Here is a 19,650-nt window from a genome sequence, read left to right as displayed (position 1 = left end):
AAAAAACACCTGATGTTAACCATTGCAGCCATTTACTACCATAAAACAAATTTAACAATCAAATAATGTAATGCTACGTACATAACGTTTTGAAAGCTCCCATGTTCTTTCCTTTTGAGTGTTATATTTCTATGTTGTGGAAAGACTTTTAATTACTAAACTGAAAAAAACGCTTTTGTTCTTGTAGTGTAGTTAGTTTACTGTACCACTTTTTTAGTGGAAAAAAGTATTGGTATTGTACAAGAGATGTTACTTTCAATTAAGAAAAAATCTTTTTTTGCTCTAGATGACCAATATACCCTTTGACTACTTGTTTAACTTGCTGTTTCTGAAACAAAAAAGAGGATGTGCTCAAAAGAGTCAAAAATAAATTGATAATTTTTTGCGTGAATTACTGGGTTCTGTGATTTTATTCAACTTCAGTTCAGTGAATCTGCATGTTTGTGGTTTGACTCATCTTCTGAGTAATTATTACTGGCCGTGTATTGGGTTATTATCAGGGCATGTTAACTTCAGCAGCATTACATAAAAAAATATAACTATTGAGAAAGTCATTTTTAGATCATTAGACATACACAGCACATTATGGATATGGAGCCTGGAGTGTGTCACCTTAATAGTTACAGACTTTTGTAGTATAACTAAATTAAAGTTGACTGATTCATTATAAACCTCCCAAAGTAAAAAAACAAAACATTACATTTGTTTACTTAATCTCTCTTAAATTAATTCATATTGAATTTTAAAATGCAATTGCAAAATGAATTGTAAAGAAAACTAGTTTGTTTTCTGAATAAATCATTACATCGGTTTCCTGCTTTAATATTTAAAATGTCCATTTTGTTATCGCTTTAATTAAAAGATTTGTAAGCAATGTGCCACCTAGAAATAAGTCCAAGCAGTTGTGGCGCCATCATTATTTGAATGGCATGCACAGGCTCCATATATGGGTCACAGATAATCTACTTGCTTTCCAGACATAATCAACAAAGCTACAAATATCTTTTTCTAATGGGCAATGCTGATATTTAAATATTTTATAAAGAGTTTACACCTGACTTAACACTTGACTTGTAATCCCCCATCTGTGAATGAAGAGAAGATCCACAACTCAGTCTTGTAAGTTTTACCTGCTGCAGTTAAACATTGGTAACCTCACCAGTAAAGACCAGGCCTTTACCTGTTACCAGTCTGCCAAATTTAGCTGGAACATCATAGAACAATTTGTTCATTTAATCAAATCAGAAGCTATCTGGTAGTTTATTTTACATACTTTATTTATGGATACTCATAATACCTTAAAGTTCAAAATATAGTACATGAAATGACTGAAAATTGTAAAAGAATTTAAATTGGTCCTTTTTTTTTTTCTTCTTCTTCTTTTCTAGTCAAACCGTGCAGCATTTCATGTAAGGATTGTGGACTAAAGTTTACACACTGGGACGTCTACAAGACTCACCTGCACCAGCATGCCCTGGAAGAGGAGGGGGAAGAAGCTCAGACGGGAGACGACCTGAATCCCGCAGCAAAACTGGATTCTGAGAGAACGGACGATGGAGAAAACGGAGGTGAAGACACGGATGGTGATGCAGACGGGTGCGACATGGGCACTTCATTGCAAACCCAAACCTCAGGCTTAACACAAGGTGTTGAAGTTGCCCCAGCTTCAAGGAAAAAGAAACCTAGGAAGGGTTATGCTTGCTTGGACTGTGGGAAGCTTTATACATACCTGGTTTCATTCACAAAACACCAACAGCTGCATGAAAACCAACAATCATCTAAAACGACAAGTCAGAATTTGCGTGAATATCAGTGTCCAGACTGTGGGATGTCATTTATCAGGCGAGCGCGGCTGCTCGGTCACCTGAGAGTTCACAGGTCACTTCAATCAAAACCTCCCAGATGTGATCAGTGTAACAAAAACTTTAGTTCTATAAAGTCATGGCTGTCTCACGTCGATCTCCATAAACAGAAACCATTTTGGTGTTTAAGTTGTGCCAAAGGCTATAAAGATGAAGCGTCACTAGATAAACACCTGCACACTCACAATCTCACAAGAACACATACATGCAATATTTGCCACAAGAGCTTTTACTTGTCTAGACACCTCAGGAACCACCACAACACCCACACTGGAGCAAGACCTTACCAGTGCACATTGTGCGGGAAGAGCTTTTCCCATCCTGGAAATCTGTTTGCACACCGCAGTAGGCATTTTAGAAAATATGCTGGGTCCCGTGGGATTCCTCTGGGGATCAAGAATTCTGCGATTATTGCAAAGAAGCGAGTGATTCAAAAAAAGAGACTTCTTCTCGCTAGTGTTAAAGAGGAGACAAACATGGATACAAACATGCAAGAGCTGCCAGGAAAGGAAAAATGCGTGGGGAAAAATTATACCCTCGAGCCATGGAATGATGCTGGGTCTGGGGATCGCGCAAACTCTGAAGAGTCTGATTGCGGAGAGCCTTTGGATCATTTCAAGCTTTCCAAATCACCCGGCTGGACTGGATCTTATCCCCTGGCTGAGTTGAAATCCGAAAGCAGACGAGGACAGAAGCTAGATGAGAGGGAGTCAAAGGAAACAAACCTGTACAGAGAGCATAAGTATTGGGAATGGGAGTGTATTGAATGTGATATGGGCTTTGATGAAGTAGCAAAGCTGCATTTGCATTACATAAAACATGCTACTGGGGAGCTGCCGATACCACAGGATGATTCTGAGGGTTGAAGGCTTACAGAATTATCTCATACTGGTGCCTTTGTTGACCTTAGCCTTACTTTTTTTTTATTTTCTTTTATACATTTCCTACTGTTAAAGATGCAAGGTTAGGGTTAAGAAACAAAGGGTTAACATGTGTTGTTGATGACTTTCTTATTAGTATAAGAGGAGAATAATAACGAGTATCTACAATCTAGGCCTCAACAGTTCATGCCTGATGCTAGGAGATTATACTACAGGTTTTTAATGTATATTCGGTGCTGCAAAACCATTGTAATGAACCAAAGGGAAAGAAACTGAATTGAAAATGTAAAACTGAAGTAAAGCTACCACCCTCTACTTGTAAAACCAAATAAAATGAAATGCATTCCAAATGTTTTTGGGGTTTGTCTTCATGTGCAGGGGAAGAAAAATGTATTTTACACAAAGCAGCGTATTCACAGAGACCACACTATTCTGTGGACTCGTAACTAGGGTTGGGCATCGAGAACCGATTCCTATTGGGATTGTTTAAAAAATTACGATTCCATCGGAATCGTCTCTTTATTGGAATCGTTTGGAGGATTTGGTTTCGAATATGATCATGGGTTCCAAATTTAAGTTTTGGTTTCCGTAGCGGCCAGGCGCTTGTTGTGTTGCAGCCATGGAGCACAGTAAGCGGCGCTCTAATGTGGCTTTATTTTACATTGAAAAAGCCCTGTAAAACTGCAAACCACCATTGACTCAAAATTAAAACGTTCCTCTTATTTGTGAAATAAGCATGTGACCCGTTTCAACTCCACCTCTCAAAGAATCGGAATCGAAAGGAAGAATCGTAATTGGAATCAGAATCGTTAAAATCCAAACGATGCCCAACCCTGCTCGTGACCCCATTACTGTTAAAACAACTAAAGGGAAATATTTTGGAGAAAAAAACGGAGTTTTGATTGAAATAATTTTGAGCTAATAGTCTGAATTCTGAATGCTGTTGGCCACTGTATTTTTCCAGCATGTTTTACCAACATTAATCTTGCTGGGGCTTGGTTGAAATATTCATAGGGAATGAGTATTATGTTTTTAAATGTTATATTAATTCATTGTTTTACAGGCATTCTTGAAAGCAATATACAATATATTTTCTGACTTTTAAAACAACCTTTACCAAATTGCCAAACTAAGACAGATGTTGTGTTATTAGGAGCTGAAACCTGTTTTAGATATGGTAGCAAGGGCTGAGATATTTGAATGTGGTCATACCAGATATTAATGAATGACCGCAACAGAGAATGCAAGACTTCTGTGCATTTTATAGCTCATACAATTACTATAAGCTTGTATATGGTTGATCATTTCGGCACAATCTGCAGTTTGACTTTTTAATGGAGCTGTACTGTAAGTAATGGCTGAGTTATTAATACAGTGAGAGCTAATCAAGAGACTTCCACACAATCTCATTAATTATAAATCCTATAATTATGAGCTTATACATGGTCGATCAGCTTGCCGTACTGAGCTGTTTCTAAGTCTAATGTAGGTTCTACAATGCTATATGTAAAGGATGGGGTATGAATCCTATGGATATCTGTGTAAAAAACATCATAGCACAAATAACGCTTTTCAATACAAGCATTGCAAACTAGAGGACATAACAAAAAGGGTACAAATTATATTTATGCGATACAGTATCTCATGAAATATGTAAATGTAAATAAAAGATATGAAGAGTCCAGTATTAATGGACACAGCCTTGTGTGCTAATTGACTTTTTTCATTCATTTATGGAGGTTTCCAGGGACTGCAATAATGGGATTTTACAGTGGATTCCTGCATCCCTGCAACATCACATGATAACATGCTGCAATAGCACCACCGATACACCACTGTGTGCTTTTATCGAGCATTATTAAGTTGTGTCCTAGGGAAGAGTTTCCCAGAATTCTTCTATAAGGATATTATTTAATTTGATCAACACTTGATTTAATGACTTTAATTGCTAGTAGTAATTGCATTGCTGTTGCCAGGGCGTTCCTTTGCTGAATTGTGGTAAAAACCCTGTGGTGTTTATGTTACAATTTGCCTTAATAGACTATGTTCTCCGTTTTTCCAGTTCTACATAAAGATTTAATTTGACTGCTGAGACTAACAATAATACAAAATAAAAATAGTTTTTACCAACACCTATATTTTGTATATATGCGTAGAAATACAATGACCTCAACTCTACCCAGAGCTGTTTTAAGCCTTTTGAAATCAAGTCCAAGTCTAAACTAGAGATTTTTTTTAGCACTATTGTACATTGCTTCAACTGTATACAGTTCAATGAATATCACAAAACTATAAAACCAACAACAAACTGCTATGTAGTATTTTAACGTTACCAGAGTGGGCAACAGTCATGGATTAAGGGGAGGCTAATTGTGGGAAAAACCACAACTCCCATGACTTCTCTGCGGCCCTTGTCAGTGACGTCACGATGTCTGCAACTCGTCTGTGTGTGTGTGATGGCTTTGTGCGGAACGACGCGGAGATGTTTGGGCGGACGAGTCAGCCTAGGTAACCTTAAATCTACATCCTCCGGCATTCATACAGTTATACGGGTCTCTGTGTAAAAAGGGAAACGTAGAAAGTGAACGAATAGTAAGCGTCTTTGGCGCTGTAACGGGTCGGAAATGCAAACAGTTGCTACACGATTTTAGTTTTTACCGCAAATCATTGAATTTAAGCTAACAGGGCTACCATTATCTGTATCTGGTTATTATTAGAGGGGGTTTTCAACAAACTATCAGCATGGCAAAGCACTGTATTCATCATAGACAGTATGGTATTCATACACTATTCATGCCAATTACACAAAGTAGAATTTGGGTTATACATCAGCCTCCAACGGCTGCCCTCCATGTCGGTCGGTCTTCTTTTGTAATACAAATGTTTTAAACCCATTCATTCCCTGGTCTCCCAGCTGTCGCCGTGTAACAAAGATGCTATTCCCTGCTTAAAGACTCATATTTTATACAGCAGTTGAGCACGTTTGAATGACATCTGTGATATCAGTAAGTGTTTATGTAACTATGTGTTGGTTTATGTAATTAACTCATTCTGTGTTTCTGTGTAGAACCTGATTTCATAGAAACCTATATTTGCAAGTGCATTTGAGGAGCCAAAAGGCAGGCAGCCATGCAGAGTCCGACCCAGTCAAACTGCGGGCCAAACCCTGTGACCACAGCAACCACAGAGCAACCACTGGACACAGAGACTGAAGATCTGCCAGCACAGAGTGAACCAGATGCACAAGAAAAGGAGAATGAACCTGACGGGACTGCAGCAGTAGTCTCGCCACAGGAAAATGGGACAGGGTTGCTAACAGCAGAAACACCTGCAAGTATGGCAGTCACACAATCAGTGGAGAATGAGCCTACTGTTCAGCCACTAACAGAGCCCCCAGTTGACACTGCAGGGATGGAGACAAGCTCTGCTTCGAAGTCAAGTGCCCCCACAGAACCGGTACCTGACACAAATGCAAATCCTGGGTGTGGTGAGCCAAAGGCAAAGAAACAGAATACAGGTATCCGTGATGGTAGGAAATATGTTCCTTCCAAGAAGGCCATGGTAGATCCTCTGAAGATGGACATGTCCAAACCACTGGTTATGCCTCTCACATGTGAGTATTTCACCATGTATGTGTGGTGTTCTGTGTTATACCTTTCTGAACCAGGCAAGGATTGAGAGACCCATTTGGTGTTTGATTATTCATTTTCCACTATAAAAAGGAAATATAACAGTACTTTAAATCACATTTTGTAGTTGGGATGTTCTGTGGTTTCTCAAAACCCAGTTTACAATGTGATATGGCAGTCCATCGGTCCACATAGTAAACAGATTTTCCACAGTAGGGTGGTGGTTGCTGTGATTTACTGTCATAGCATGTTAGTTACTGTGATTTTCTACAGTAGTCTAATGAATAATGTGATTTCTACCTGGCATGTTGATTACTGTTGTTTTAGGTTAAATACACAATATAGGCTATTGTTAAAAATATTTTCAGTAGCTAAGTGTGCTCAAACATAACAGTGAAATTCAGTCATTTTGCAGTGCAGTTTTACAAGATAGAATACTCTTAAAATACCTCCATGTTTTGTTTTACCATACTGGTAGTGCAGTTAATAGGTTTTGGTGTTCAATAGCAGCCAAAGTCACCAAAGCATTTGGCTGATATATTATTATCATATTTATTAAACTCTCATATATCTAAATTGGTACCTGCCTCAAAAATCCACTATTGGCTATACTGCAGGCTCCAACGCACAGAGGACAGTAATGATGTGTTTTCCAATTTTGACTTCACATGTATGCAGGGATGGACTGGGGCTAAAAAACAGCCCTGGACTTTCTCCCAAATAGCCCATCATCCGGCCATTCGCCCGTAGCCGTGCGCGACAGATACTAGCCAGGATGTCCTGATACTATGCCACAATACTGTATTCACAGCAAGTAAAACCAAACTCAAAACCAATGATGATAATTTGGGTTGTGTTTATTAATGAAGCCTCAGCCTTCAAATAAAAACTAAAAATGTACAATGCCATTACATCTGCATTGAAAATAAAATACAAATAATGAAATGTCACTGGCTACAGAAACCACAGTATTACTGACTACACTTTCAGAGATAAAGTAGGCTACTTGCTGTACCTGAACATGGGGATTAGATATATTGTAGGCCTATACCCAAACTACACTGAGAGTGTTAGTTACTACTATAACTATTCAAATATAAATGTATATAACATGTGTTGCTTTGTGTTAAAGAATTAGCATTGAATAACCTATTTCATATTTTACACTTTTATATTACACTTTTGATTCATATTAAGGCTGTGAAATGATGAAAATGACTCGGCCTTATCAATGTTGTCTGTGAAGCTTTCACAAACAACCTCCAGGTCTTTGCCAGTTCCACAATAGTAAACACAAATATGAAAGACAAGGAAAAACTGCACTCTGATGGAAGACAGACAGAAAGTGCAAGCTAGGATTTTTTGGTTAAACTTTTGGTTAAATTTGGTTAATTATTTAGCCCCCTTCCCTGTTTGTTATCACTTTTAGAGTGGTACCAATGCATGCCTGATGTTTTCCCGTTTAATTTTATACCATAGTCTTCATCCTAGCAGCAAAAGTGAGCTCACTACAACCTCTCATACAACCAAGTGAAATCGCGGTCAACCCGCGATTCATTTCTAACCGTTTAACATTTCAAATTAACCTAACAGAAATGATTAAATACGTTAAGTTTGACAGCACTAAATGGCATGATCATTTTCATAATCATGATGCACACTCATGTTGAGCTGACTATGCAATTCGCTAAGATGGGAATAAAGGCAGCCTATAAGTTTCCTGCTCCTCGCACTTACCAGTATTGCTGATGTGAGATTAACTGACGTCTAATGACGTAGGCCGACTCTTCTTCAGTTTTATTTTTACACGTAGCATATAAGTGATTGTATTTGCGCCCCCTGCTGTTGGCTGTTAATATCGCTTTAATAGACTTTTTTTTTTTTTTTTGTGCCGACAGCCATTCTGGACTTTTCCAGAACGCACAGATTGTCAGTCCGTCCCTGCATGTATGGCAATAAATTAATGCGACCTTATCTTGATGGTAAATAGAAGTTGTGGAAGATGTAGGGTTGCCTTTCACTATTTTGTTTGCCCAGACAAACATTTATTTGCTGTGAGTTGTTTACACGAGAATGTGCCTTAATTACCCTCCAGAGCCACATTATGTTTTATTTTTGCCAGCCTTTATACTTTTTATGAATAAATCTCTCTATTCTAAGAATATGGATGTAAACTTTCTTCACCTCGTGCCCTGTTTCCCTGTAGCGTCTCAGCTCTCCCTGCAGTGCATCGAGTGCCACATAATCTTCAGTGATCACAAGAGCAAAGAGCGTCACCTGAAGTTGAGCCACCCAGCAGAATATGAACAGTGCATTCTTAGGAACGCCCTTTTCGCCTGTTACGTTTGTGACCGCCACTTCACAAACTCCACCGAGCTCATGATCCACCAGAAAGCCCACACAGAGAAGAAACCCTTCAAGTGTCCAATCTGTGGCCAGGCCTTCAATAAGTCATCAGAGCTCACCCTTCATAAAAAAATTCATTTTGGCCAGGACGGTTATGCCTGCGCTGACTGTGGCAAACCTTGCAAAACGATGACATTGCTGAAGTATCACCGCCGCACACACACTGGAGAGAGGCCGTATGTTTGCAAGGAGTGTGGAAAGAGGTTCACTATGTCCAAAGCTCTGCAGAAACATATGGTGTCACACTTGCCAGAGGGAGCTGAAGGAGAGGGAGACACCACAGCTAAAGCACCACTCAAGAAAGATAATGGTAAGAAAAATGTCTGTTACGGATGTCTTATTATTTTACACATTCAAATGTTAACATACTTCTTTAGCTTTGCTAGCAACATGGTATTAGGGATGAATGTATTAGTTTAGTCAGTCCACCACTTTGGTCCAGACTGAAATGTCTCAACATTTATGGATTCCCATTAAAGTTTGTACACTCATTCAAAGTTCTCAAAGGATGAATCCTAATGAATTTGTGAATCCCCTGACTTTCCTTCTGGCACCACTATGAAGTTGACAGTTGTGGTTTTGAGGGAAATGTCTCAACAACTATTAAATTATATTTGGTACAGACATTCATGTCCGTCTCAGGATGAATTGTAATCTTGTTGTTAATTCCTTAACTTGTCATGTAGCGCCATCATCAGTTCAAATTTTAATTTTGGTTTGTGACTAAATACTAATGACAATACCATCAGTTTCAACTGGACTTCATGCATTTGGTGCTAATTAGCAAATGTTAGCATGCTAACACACTAAACTAAGAGTCAGGCCATTATACCTGCTGTCTCCAGCATTCAATTTAAAGCAATGCTGTGCTTATGTACAGCCTCACAGAGCTGCTAGCATTGTTGTAGACTCTTATTCTTAGTCCTTTTTCTGATCTAAAATTATAAAATATTAGGGATGCATCATCTAAACCGTGGAGTCAAGGGCTTAGTTTAGATTAGTACAATGTGTTGTATGTGACATTATTTTAATGTTTTTGTAGCCAATACATGTCTCAAAAAGGTCTGGTGTTGATTAGAAAACATATATAAAAACAATAATGTATTCTTTATACTAGGGGTGTTGAAAATTATCTAAATATCGCTGTTGTATTAGAAAGAAAAAAAAAAACTTAAATGATAAACTATATCTATTAGGTAGCCAGAAATATGTTGTGCTTTCCATGGTATACCATAATGCATCACAACTGTCTTCCTTTATTATCTTTAGGTGCTTCTACAATAAAGTACCCTTGTTTGGTTTGCAAGTCCACTTTCAAGAGTACCAAGACACGTCTACATCACATGAAAACTAAGCACAATGTGTTGCCTGCTGCAGCCAGTAAGACCCTCCCAGCTGGGCAGCAAGTGAAACAAAGTACACCCATTATTACTCCAATATCTTTTTGCCAACCAGCTTTACTACAGATGGAGCCCAATGGACCTCTACAAAAGGTTGATGCCAATATTGACACAGAACAGATTCGCAGACTTATTGAATCTTTGGGAAATGTGCAGAAAGTGAACCAAGTTGTCATATTGGGGCAGGTGCCACCTCATGCCCCACCACTGGAAGTGCAGCAGATATCCCAGCTGATAGAAACAGGGAATTTTAATCTCAATCCACCACAGATGGATTTTCTAGGACTGAAACAGCCGGAATCTAAGATAGTTGAATTGGACCCTTCAAATAACACATGTTATTCAATGGAGCAAACAATTATACTGGAACCTATTACGCCAGATGAACAGTTGGAAAACCCCTCTTTCTCAGAACTAGGTTCCCATATAGCAGCAGGGGAAAATATGGAGCTAACATTCAATCCGACTCAACATACAGAGGGGCCGGAGGGAGAGGTCATGCATCAGATCCTTCAACAGCCCGATATTAGTGCAATTCAGTCTGATGCAATGGATCAAATGGTTTGTCAGAATGAGGTAGAGGAAAACCTTGAGCAAACAGTCATATTAGAACTTATACCAACTGTGGAGCTGGAACAATCCCAAACTGTCCCACAAAATGATATCCTGTCCTCTCTGGTACCAACCACTGACCTGGAGAAGACTGCGGATCAGACTGTATTAGATGAGCAGGAGACCAGCCTGTCAGCCCCACCACTTATGACTACAGTTGAGCTTGAGCTGATGCCTTTACAAACCGAGCAACAGGGCCTTCCTTCTTGCCATTTTGTTACACCAGACACACTTACACAAACTCCAAGTGAATCTGAAACTAATCTCAAAGAAAAGGTTGATTCACAGATTCAAACAGTAAGTCTAGATGAGGACCACCCACTGATGGATGGAGCTGCACCACAAGAGACACAGGAACAAGCTGAAGAACCATCTGAACAAGAACCATCTGAGAAATTACTGGTAGATAGCAAGAAGGATCAGGAGCAGGTGGAAAACCTGTCTGAAGTAGAGGTTCCACCTGCAAAAGAAGAGGTTCCATCACACTTAGAGACCAAGCAGGTGCCACAGATGTCAGAGTTACCCATAAATGTAATGTCAGCTCAAGAACTGGTGAAAGTGCGGAAAAGAAAGCCTAGCAGGGCATTTATCTTTCAAGGATATATGCAAGAACTGGTTGGTTCCATATACAAGGATGATTTACAAATTGATGCCACACCTGCCAAACGGAAAAGAACAAAAAAGTCTCACCTTGTTGTTAAATTTGGTCCACAAAATAAAGAGAAGAAAAACAAGAAACAGAAGAAGCCATCACAGCAGCGTCAGCCAACACAGAAAGAAGGGATAAGAGGTCAAACACAAACAACAAATCTCTCAGAGAAAAAGGTACCGTCGCAGAAGAAGGGAAGAAAAGGAAAAAGGGACAAGAAAGGGGGACATTTGATATCTACGGCTGAAATAAAATCGCCTTCATCAACACAGGACTCACAAGTACAACAAATCAAAGAGGATACAAGAAAAAAAAATATGAAAAAGCAAAAAGAAGGGGCTAGGGAGGGTGTGACACACATATGTGAGAATAAAACTGTAGCCTCACCTGCATTTAAAAAGAAAAAACAAACAAAACTAATCCGAAAAGACCAGCCCAAGAATGCAAAGGATGGGAAGCGAAAGAAAAACCTGACAAAAAACCTGGCACAAGAGGAAAATGTCAATACAAAAACAAGCGCAGCTTCAGCAGACATGCCTGGACCACACATAACGCAAGACGCTCTACTTCTACTGAAAGGTCATAAACAGCCTCAACTGAAAGTTTACAAGTTAGACCCTTCAAAGGCATCAGGTCAGACACAGGAGGCTTCTCCTCATGAGGCCCAAACAATGTCCCAACAGAGGAAAAGTAACAAATGCAAACATTCAACAATTGAATCTACAAATAGTCTTACCACAGAAGGTAAGAAAAAAGGAGGAAGACCCAAAAAGAACCAAAAAGCTCCTTCATTGTTGTCCTCGCTACAGGCTTCCCGTCAAGCACCTGAGACGCTGCCCACCAAGCCAAAGACCACCAGGAAACGTAAAGCCTCCTCAAAAGTGGAGACTGAAGGAGTGATAACTTCCCATTCCAAGCGTGCCTTAGAGTGTAAGGACTGTGGGCAAAGATTTAGCGAAGTCTCATCCCTTCAAAAGCACAAGGCAACGGTGCATATCGTAGAGAGTCCCGGTCTCACTTACACCAATGGGAACATTTTTGAAGGCGTCTCCAGATTGGATCTTTACCAGCTTCCAAAACAGCACGGTAAGGTTGTTGGAGTGATGCATGCTGCTACAGACTGGGATACTGAGCCAGAGATGGCATTAGAGGAGAGAGAGCGAAGTGTCTCTTTTCCAGCTTTGATTCCATCCCCATCTTTACCTGTTCCTCCTTCAGATGCTGAAAATAAGACTAGAAGTAAAACAGGAGCAAATGATCAATCTTATACCTCTCCAGAAGTTCGCTCACCATCTGATCAATTCAAAACCTGTGAGGCCCCTCCAAACTTCACATCTGAATGTCCTTTAAGTACCTCTACTCAGACAAAGAGTTCAGACACAGGAGAGCCTTTGGCATCAGATGAGGACAAGCAAGAAGAAGGCACACTAAGGAATCCCAGCTCAGAATCTGAAGTCCAGGGTACCACACGTGAAGACATTAAGGAGGATTTACTTTTCGAGGTAGACTTAGTCACTGTTGGGGAGCAGAATGAAAGGGATGAACCAACCTCTCATGAAGACACTTTTTCCCAAAACGAATCCAATGGAACCTGCAATTCTGAGGGTGGAAGCACTGACAAACTTCCTGGGCAAATTAGCGATGAAATAACAACTGGAAAAAGTCTAACTTCACAGACTGTGTCATGCTCCACTCACCAAGTGGATATCAAAGAAGAGGAGGAAGAAATGTTAGTCCAGAAGAAAAAAGGAGAAAAGGGATCTTTTTTGAGGAATGGTGGTAGGAGAAGAGCAACAGGACGTCTAAAACGGGACTCAATATCAAAGAGAGTTTCAGCTGGAGATACGATCGGAGGAACAGAATCAGAGAAAGAACAGGATGACGAGAAACGTCCCATCAGCTCTGATTCAGAAATGAATGACGAAGGCGAGGCCTGCACAAAGACTTCACAGACAGAGACCAGTCCTGAGACCAACAAAGCTACTGCTCCTGCCACACCTTTGCCTTCCATGCCCTCTACATTAGAGGAATCTCCTGAAGAGCGAGTAGTGTTTGAGCCGGAGTCGGTTACCGCTAGTGTTGAGGAGGCAATGAATGTTAGAGGACTGCAGGGAGGAGAGGAACATGACAGGGATGCTGACCATTCGCCAGTCATCATACTTGAAAAGTTCCTCACCTCTAGACAAACAGCGACGGCTGACAAGGAGCCATGCCTGATGACAGCGAGGAACAGACAGGTGAGATACCAATTGTACCAACAAGTACCATACATTAACAATGCATAATTAACATTGCAAACCTAAAGCATTTGTTTTTGTTCCAGAGTGTGAACTGTAGTGCTGAAAATGAAGCCACTGGGAGCCAGGAGATCAAGGTTGAAGAGAATATGTCAGAACCACCACTGGTTGCACCCACCTGTCAAAACAGACAGAGTGCAAGTGTGCAGCCACAGCACCATCGTGATATAAGAACTGTTCTGGTGAAGGAGGAGAGCTGCAGCCTCGTCCTAAATGAGGCTCAGGACACGCAGGGCAGCAGACACATCCGATGGAATGTGGAGCCAGTCAACATTGAAAACACCTCCAGTCCATGTAAGTATTAGACCACACTATAAGTACATTTTAAAGTACTAATTTGTAAGTACTAATTCAACATTTTGGGAAATATTATTATTTGCTTTCTTCCTGAGGGTTAGATAAGAAGAACGATGCCACTCACATTAGAGCTGTCTTCCTCTATAATACCATTTGTTATTTATTTTTTTATATTGGAATAATATTCTAATATTTAATGCTCATATGCAGCCAGTTATAAATATGTACTGCATTAATCAGGCTTATGCATTGTCAATGCCACTATGAGCATGTGGTTGCTGTTACGAGTTCTGTCCACTATCAGCCTGGCCTTGAAGGGGACCTACGTCATGGCGCATTGCATTTCTGGCACGCCGCTCTCTGTATACATTATTTTCCACCACTAGCACACAGCGACAAACACAAATCAACAGAGAACTCTGTAATGAAACATTATCTAACAAGTGTATTGAAGCGGCTCTGTTGTAAAGGCTAACGTTGCTCGGTTAGCACAATGACATAATGTTAGAAAGCACAGCCGAAACAATTTGTCATAAACTAAGTGATAGTGTTAACCACGATGCTAACAACATTAATAAAGAAGCCAAGGTTAAGTAAATTTGTCAGGGACCATGTCAAATATTCATATCATACAAAGAGAAGATATGTATTGTAATTAGCTATTAGCTAATTTCCAGCTAAGCTAATCACCTCCTAGCTCTAGCATTGAAAGGTGATGACTAAATAATAATGTGGTGGTAACCCCACTTTGTGCACTGCATTGACAGTCTGTAAGCCTTTGAGGGCTTTATCTTTTCAGAGATGGATGTTTTGGGCTTTTTGCTTTCAGTAATGGAGAGTGGGGAGCCAACAAGGAAGGAAGGTTGCGTCACCCCGGAGTTCAACACCAACCAGTGTATCTTCTACCCAGTAAAGGAGGAGGAGAGGGAGGTTCTACTGGGAGCTGTTCAGACCAACAGTGGGGATTTAACAACGGGACCACCCGGTGATGCCCAGCAGACGGAACATCAAGCAGCAGATAGTAATTTAGGTGAGGCATTGCCTTTCCAGTGATAATCTCCTATTACTAATGATTATAGGAAGATTTTAATGTTGAATCTGTTAACAACAGATGAATGGAGCCCTTCTGCACTTGACTACCAGGAAATGAGAGTGAGAGGACTATTGTCAGAACCAGGGGTCAGTGACTTTGCAGATGGACAAGGTTTGTTTTTTATTTGAAAATGACCAGTACTTGTAGCCACTTGTTTTACATTCTTAGGGCCCTATTTTAACGATCTGAAACGCAAGTATCAAACGCGAAACGCAAGTAGCTTTGTGGGCGGATCTCTGGCGCTGTTGCTATTATACCGGCGATGAAATGAAATGAGTCTTGCGCCCGACGCAAATCTAAAATAGGTTGGTCTGAAGTAGCTGGGTGTGGTTTGGGCGTAACGTGCAATAAACCAATCAGAGTGTCATCTCACATTCCCTTTAAGAGCAGGCGCGCTTGTTCCATGGCGGATTGCCATTATGACGGCGGATTTGCCTGGCGCACGCCAGCGGGAGCTGTCCGGGATGCGGAAGTAATAAATGCCCGTCTTGACCGGGTGGCGATGTTGCTGCGGCCCCTCGGGCGCATCTCCTCAAGTCTGGAGAGGATTGCTGCAGCCATGAAGCATGGGCCTCCAAACGCACCACCTGCTCCTGTTGTGCCCCTTCCTCCTCCCCCAACTCCATCTCTGTCCACCCACTCCACCAGGAGCGCATCGCGCATTGCCACTCCCAGACCCTCAAGTGTCCAATCCCGCCGTAGTTCAACATCACGTCTCCTTAAGTCCTCTAATATTTCCTCATTTATGTCATCAACACATCCATGATTCATGGAAATGTTGTGTAAAACACAACCAGCCACAAAGAATGCTGCAACTTTTTGAGGACTGTACTGTAAAGTGCCTCCTGATCTATCTAAACACCTGAAGCGCATTTTCAGTAATATTTTTCCTTGTAATTATGTATGGTTTGCAAAAATGGGAACTGCTGCGTCCGTGTACATAATGTAGCGTGTTGTGCACACACTACATTATGGCCAAGCATGCGCCCCTAAAATAGCATCTGAATAACGCACCACTGACTTTAGACTAGCACCACTGACTTTAGACCAGGTTTTTCCTGGTCAGTGGCGGAATTGTTTTCTGAAACTGGAAAATAGCACCAGGGAACGTTTGCGCCTGAACACGCCTCCTCTTTTTGATGAACCGCCCCCGGGAGCGCAAGTTCATTCCCTAATTTACCAACGTGCGTCTGTGGAGGGAAAAGTCCGCTGTGCGTCGGGTGCAAAATAGGAACGATACATGCGTCGGTGTACAAAGTCAATTGCGCTGGGTGCAAGATAGGGCCCTTAAACTAGAGTAAACATTTTGATCATACTTTAGATAACTCATCTGTATATAATGTGATCTTTCAGCTGAGGCAGACACTGAGTGGCAGCATCCACAAGCCCTCCGGGACTTTCTCCTCCAGAATTCTGATGAAGAGGACGTGGGTGGTTTTGAATTGTCTGATCCTCAGCTTGACTCAGAAGCAGAAGTGATGGCCTATTTCTACAAGAACCAAAAAAACACAGCATGGCAGCCAGATGAAATGTCAGAAAAGTACAGTACTTTTTTTTTTTTTTTGTCAAACATTTACAGAGCACTGCTTATGTTTCATTGTATGTTCTAAAATAGGACAATTAAGGAAGAAATCAGGGTTTTGGAGAATAATATGGTAAAAAATGTCTTTTTCTCCCTTAGTTTGCCAACTTCAACAAGCCAGCTCCAAACACCAAGAGAGGAAAACAGGACCAGAGAGTCCATTGACTACTTCTCCAAGTATTTTGGTTGGGATACCTGGGTAGAAATTGCCCATTGCACAAATAAACTATCCAACTTGGCCAAACCTTTCACAGCCAGAGAGGTTGCACGGTTTGTTGGCATCCACATTGCAATGGGAACTTTAAAGGTTTGTGCTCCGTTTTTTGAGTCGTTTTGTTTACTTGGCTCTGTTAGTGACATGCAAGACCACTAAAAGTTTATTTGGTCTCTTGCTATTTTTCAGTTTCCCAGTCCGAGGCTCTACTGGGAGGACTTGACTAAGGTGCCCTTGATTGCTGACGCCATGCCATTTTCCCGTTTCCTCGAGCTGTCTCGCATGTTGAAGCTTGCCTCTCCTGTAAAGGATCCAGTCAACAGTAATGTTCAGGAAGGAAGATATGATATTGACTTTCAAAATGCACAGCAAGGTAAAACTCTTTCAAGCAGGCAAAGTGAAATTTGTCAGCGCAGTGACAGGCAGAGGCAAGGGGACACGCCAACTGACCTTAACAGTTCAAAAACAGAGACTGATCCCCTGTGGAAGGCTCAGCCATTATTGTGCCGTTTCAAAGCAGGGTGCCAGTCACTAAGACGAGAGGGTGATTATGCAGTTGACCAATATCCACTTCCTTTAACTGGGAAGATGCACAATAAGAAACTGTCTCTTAACTGTACTACATTAATTGGATTTGGTGGTTTTCTCTTACATGTGGATCTTAAGTTGGGTCTGTCGGGCAAAGAAGATGCTGTAGAAAAAATGGTTCCCAAAGGTAGTATGGTGTTTCTATGCAAACAGGAACTCTCCACCCCTGCAATGCTCGAGCGTTTGTTAGTTGCTGGGGTTCATGGTGCAGGAAGGGTAGGAGGAGCCCGAGGACAGATCGGGGATGAGTTTGTAAGCTCAGACGGGAAGCTGATGTTACGCAGATCACACTGTGGCTTCATACTTTCTACTGCGGGACATGGCCAGAGGAACATGGCTTCACTCATTGACAACTTTGAGATGGCCCAGATGTCAGCTCATCTCAACAGAGATTTGCTGAATCTGTACTCTATCCCTCTCACTGCCTCGGCCCCAACCTGCTGGCCTCAAGCGGTACTCTGGTACCTAACAGATCTGGCTTTGGTCAACTCCTGGCTCCTACACAGACAGGAACACGGGGCAGCGTCTGCACCTTTGACTCTCATGGCCTTCAGATTGGAGGTGTCCAAGGCTTTGATCCTCTCCAGCGGCTCTGACACCCAGGACTCAGTTTCCCCTCAACCCCCCAAAGATACGGCTCATGCAACAAATGAAACCCCCAATCCCAGCCTGGTTGAGGAGAGTCCTCTGCCAGATGCAGCCACACGGTACGATGGTTCAGGCCACTGGCCAGAGCAACTTGGGGAGGGAGAAGGGGGCAAGTGTCGCTTTGGGGACTGTCAGAGAACATCTCGAGTGCTATGTCTTAAGTGCTGTGTCTTTCTTTGTATCTCGCGCAACCACAACTGCTTTTTGAATTTCCATAATCAAGGGAGTTTGGGAAAAGAGTAGTGCCAACTACAGAGTTTACCCTTTATTTTTATTTTTGTGATACATTTTGTTTTCAATAATTGATCCAATAAAATAACAATAATTGATTTAATAATCAGTTTTCAATACTGGAGGTTAGATTGAGAATAACCGCAAATCATCAGCCTCTATTTATCTGTGATACTGGACACGGATCATTTGAACATAAGTCTACAACGATGGTATTCTTGTCTATCCACGTAATAGGAATTCATCAACTGCCCGACAAAGGGCTCTTTTTTTTCCCTCCGGTTTTTTCAACATTTTGCTTTCTGATTTAGAATGTAACTGTGCTTTTGGTGTATGAAAACCAGGCTAATCAAAGAATCGTATTATCTCCTCTGTCCTTACAACTTTTCCAATATGCCTTTCACTGGCAGTAGCATTCTTTTGAAGTATTATTTGTGCTGCAGTGTGCTGCAAATGCTTTGTGATGTGGCTTATTATGTCATTGAGCAAGTGTAAAAATGAATTTGCCTTCAGAAGGAAGTGTAAAAAAAAAAAAAAAAACATAGCCATACACTTGCTGCAAAAGGAGCGCAACATATTGATTTTTTTTTTTACTATTTATTTTAACCTGACTGAATTTACTTGACATGTTGAGCTTGTTTTTGGCTCTTTGAATTTAAACATTATTTATTTTGAATTTCAGAAAAAAATAAAAGAGGGATGAAACATTTGTCATTGTTGCATTTGTTTTTGAAGACTGCAGACCAATGTTTGCACAAAACACCTTATTCACAGCAGACATTTGGACATACACACAGGAAAAAAACAGCTGTTGCTAATAACATTAAAAGTGGCTCTGTTCGATTGAAGTGTCCCAGCAAGCCACGATAGCGATGATAGAGACTGAGCCAGCATGCATAAACCCTGAAACTGAAGCAGCTAAATGGAATAAAGCCAAAAATAATTTTATTATTTACATGTGTGCTTTTCCTACTGTGTCAGAATGTCTTGAAAAGGTAGCTTTATCTCAATCTTTCAGCATATCATTCATCCTCTCCAGTATTTATTGATTTTGTGCATTAGTAGTGTAAATCACAAAGATATGTTTTAAATATAAATAACTGTAAATTGAATAATACACATATTCCTATACAGAGATATGTTGGTCTACAGGCATATGATCCAAGAAACGCTACGGATGAAGAGACTGGGGTGTCCTAACCTATGGTCCTAACGTGTGTAAGCGTGTGTGTACTCGTTTTATATAAAGGAGGTAAACAAA

The 19,650-nt window shown here is 40.9% G+C and overlaps 2 protein-coding genes across 3 annotated transcripts; both read left to right on the top strand.

Annotated features, from left to right (window-relative positions):
* Positions 1-1,083: 1,083 nt before the first annotated feature.
* On the top strand, positions 1,084-3,097 carry LOC120562327 (zinc finger protein 135-like). Its single transcript, XM_039806016.1, has 2 exons — positions 1,084-1,119; positions 1,389-3,097. The coding sequence occupies exons 1-2, from the start codon at positions 1,092-1,094 to the stop codon at positions 2,726-2,728; spliced, it is 1,368 nt and encodes a 455-aa protein (XP_039661950.1). The 5' UTR covers positions 1,084-1,091; the 3' UTR covers positions 2,729-3,097.
* A 2,059-nt stretch (positions 3,098-5,156) lies between these two features.
* LOC120562325 lies at positions 5,157-19,099 on the top strand. 2 transcript variants are annotated; one of them, XM_039806014.1, is made up of 10 exons: positions 5,157-5,251; positions 5,811-6,356; positions 8,579-9,088; positions 10,048-13,676; positions 13,763-14,030; positions 14,863-15,063; positions 15,145-15,237; positions 16,480-16,657; positions 16,808-17,015; positions 17,112-19,099. In XM_039806014.1, exons 2-10 carry the CDS (start codon positions 5,873-5,875, stop codon positions 18,399-18,401), a joined length of 6,861 nt encoding a protein of 2,286 aa, XP_039661948.1. In that variant the 5' UTR covers positions 5,157-5,251; positions 5,811-5,872; the 3' UTR covers positions 18,402-19,099. The 2 variants fall into 2 exon arrangements, with proteins under 2 accessions (XP_039661948.1, XP_039661947.1); XM_039806013.1 differs by having other exon boundaries at positions 5,158-5,251; positions 16,480-16,666.
* Positions 19,100-19,650: the final 551 nt, after the last annotated feature.

The sequence above is a fragment of the Perca fluviatilis genome, chromosome 7, assembly GCF_010015445.1.
Source record: "Perca fluviatilis chromosome 7, GENO_Pfluv_1.0, whole genome shotgun sequence".
NCBI lineage: Eukaryota > Metazoa > Chordata > Actinopteri > Perciformes > Percidae > Perca > Perca fluviatilis.
The sequence above is the reverse complement of the archived record's forward strand: the minus strand, read 5'-3'. Positions and strand labels throughout refer to the sequence as shown.

Excerpts from the sequence above, each read along its gene's own strand:
- LOC120562327 (XM_039806016.1), top strand. The coding sequence starts at position 1,092 with ATGAAGAGAAGATCCACAACTCAGTCTT. Across the intron at positions 1,120-1,388 it reads AAGATCCACAACTCAGTCTT|TCAAACCGTGCAGCATTTCA; the intron begins GTAAGTTTTACC and ends CTTCTTTTCTAG.
- LOC120562325 (XM_039806013.1), top strand. The coding sequence starts at position 5,873 with ATGCAGAGTCCGACCCAGTCAAACTGCGGGCCAAACCCTGTGACCACA. Across the intron at positions 6,357-8,578 it reads ACTGGTTATGCCTCTCACAT|CGTCTCAGCTCTCCCTGCAG; the intron begins GTGAGTATTTCA and ends GTTTCCCTGTAG. Across the intron at positions 13,677-13,762 it reads TGACAGCGAGGAACAGACAG|AGTGTGAACTGTAGTGCTGA; the intron begins GTGAGATACCAA and ends TTTTTGTTCCAG.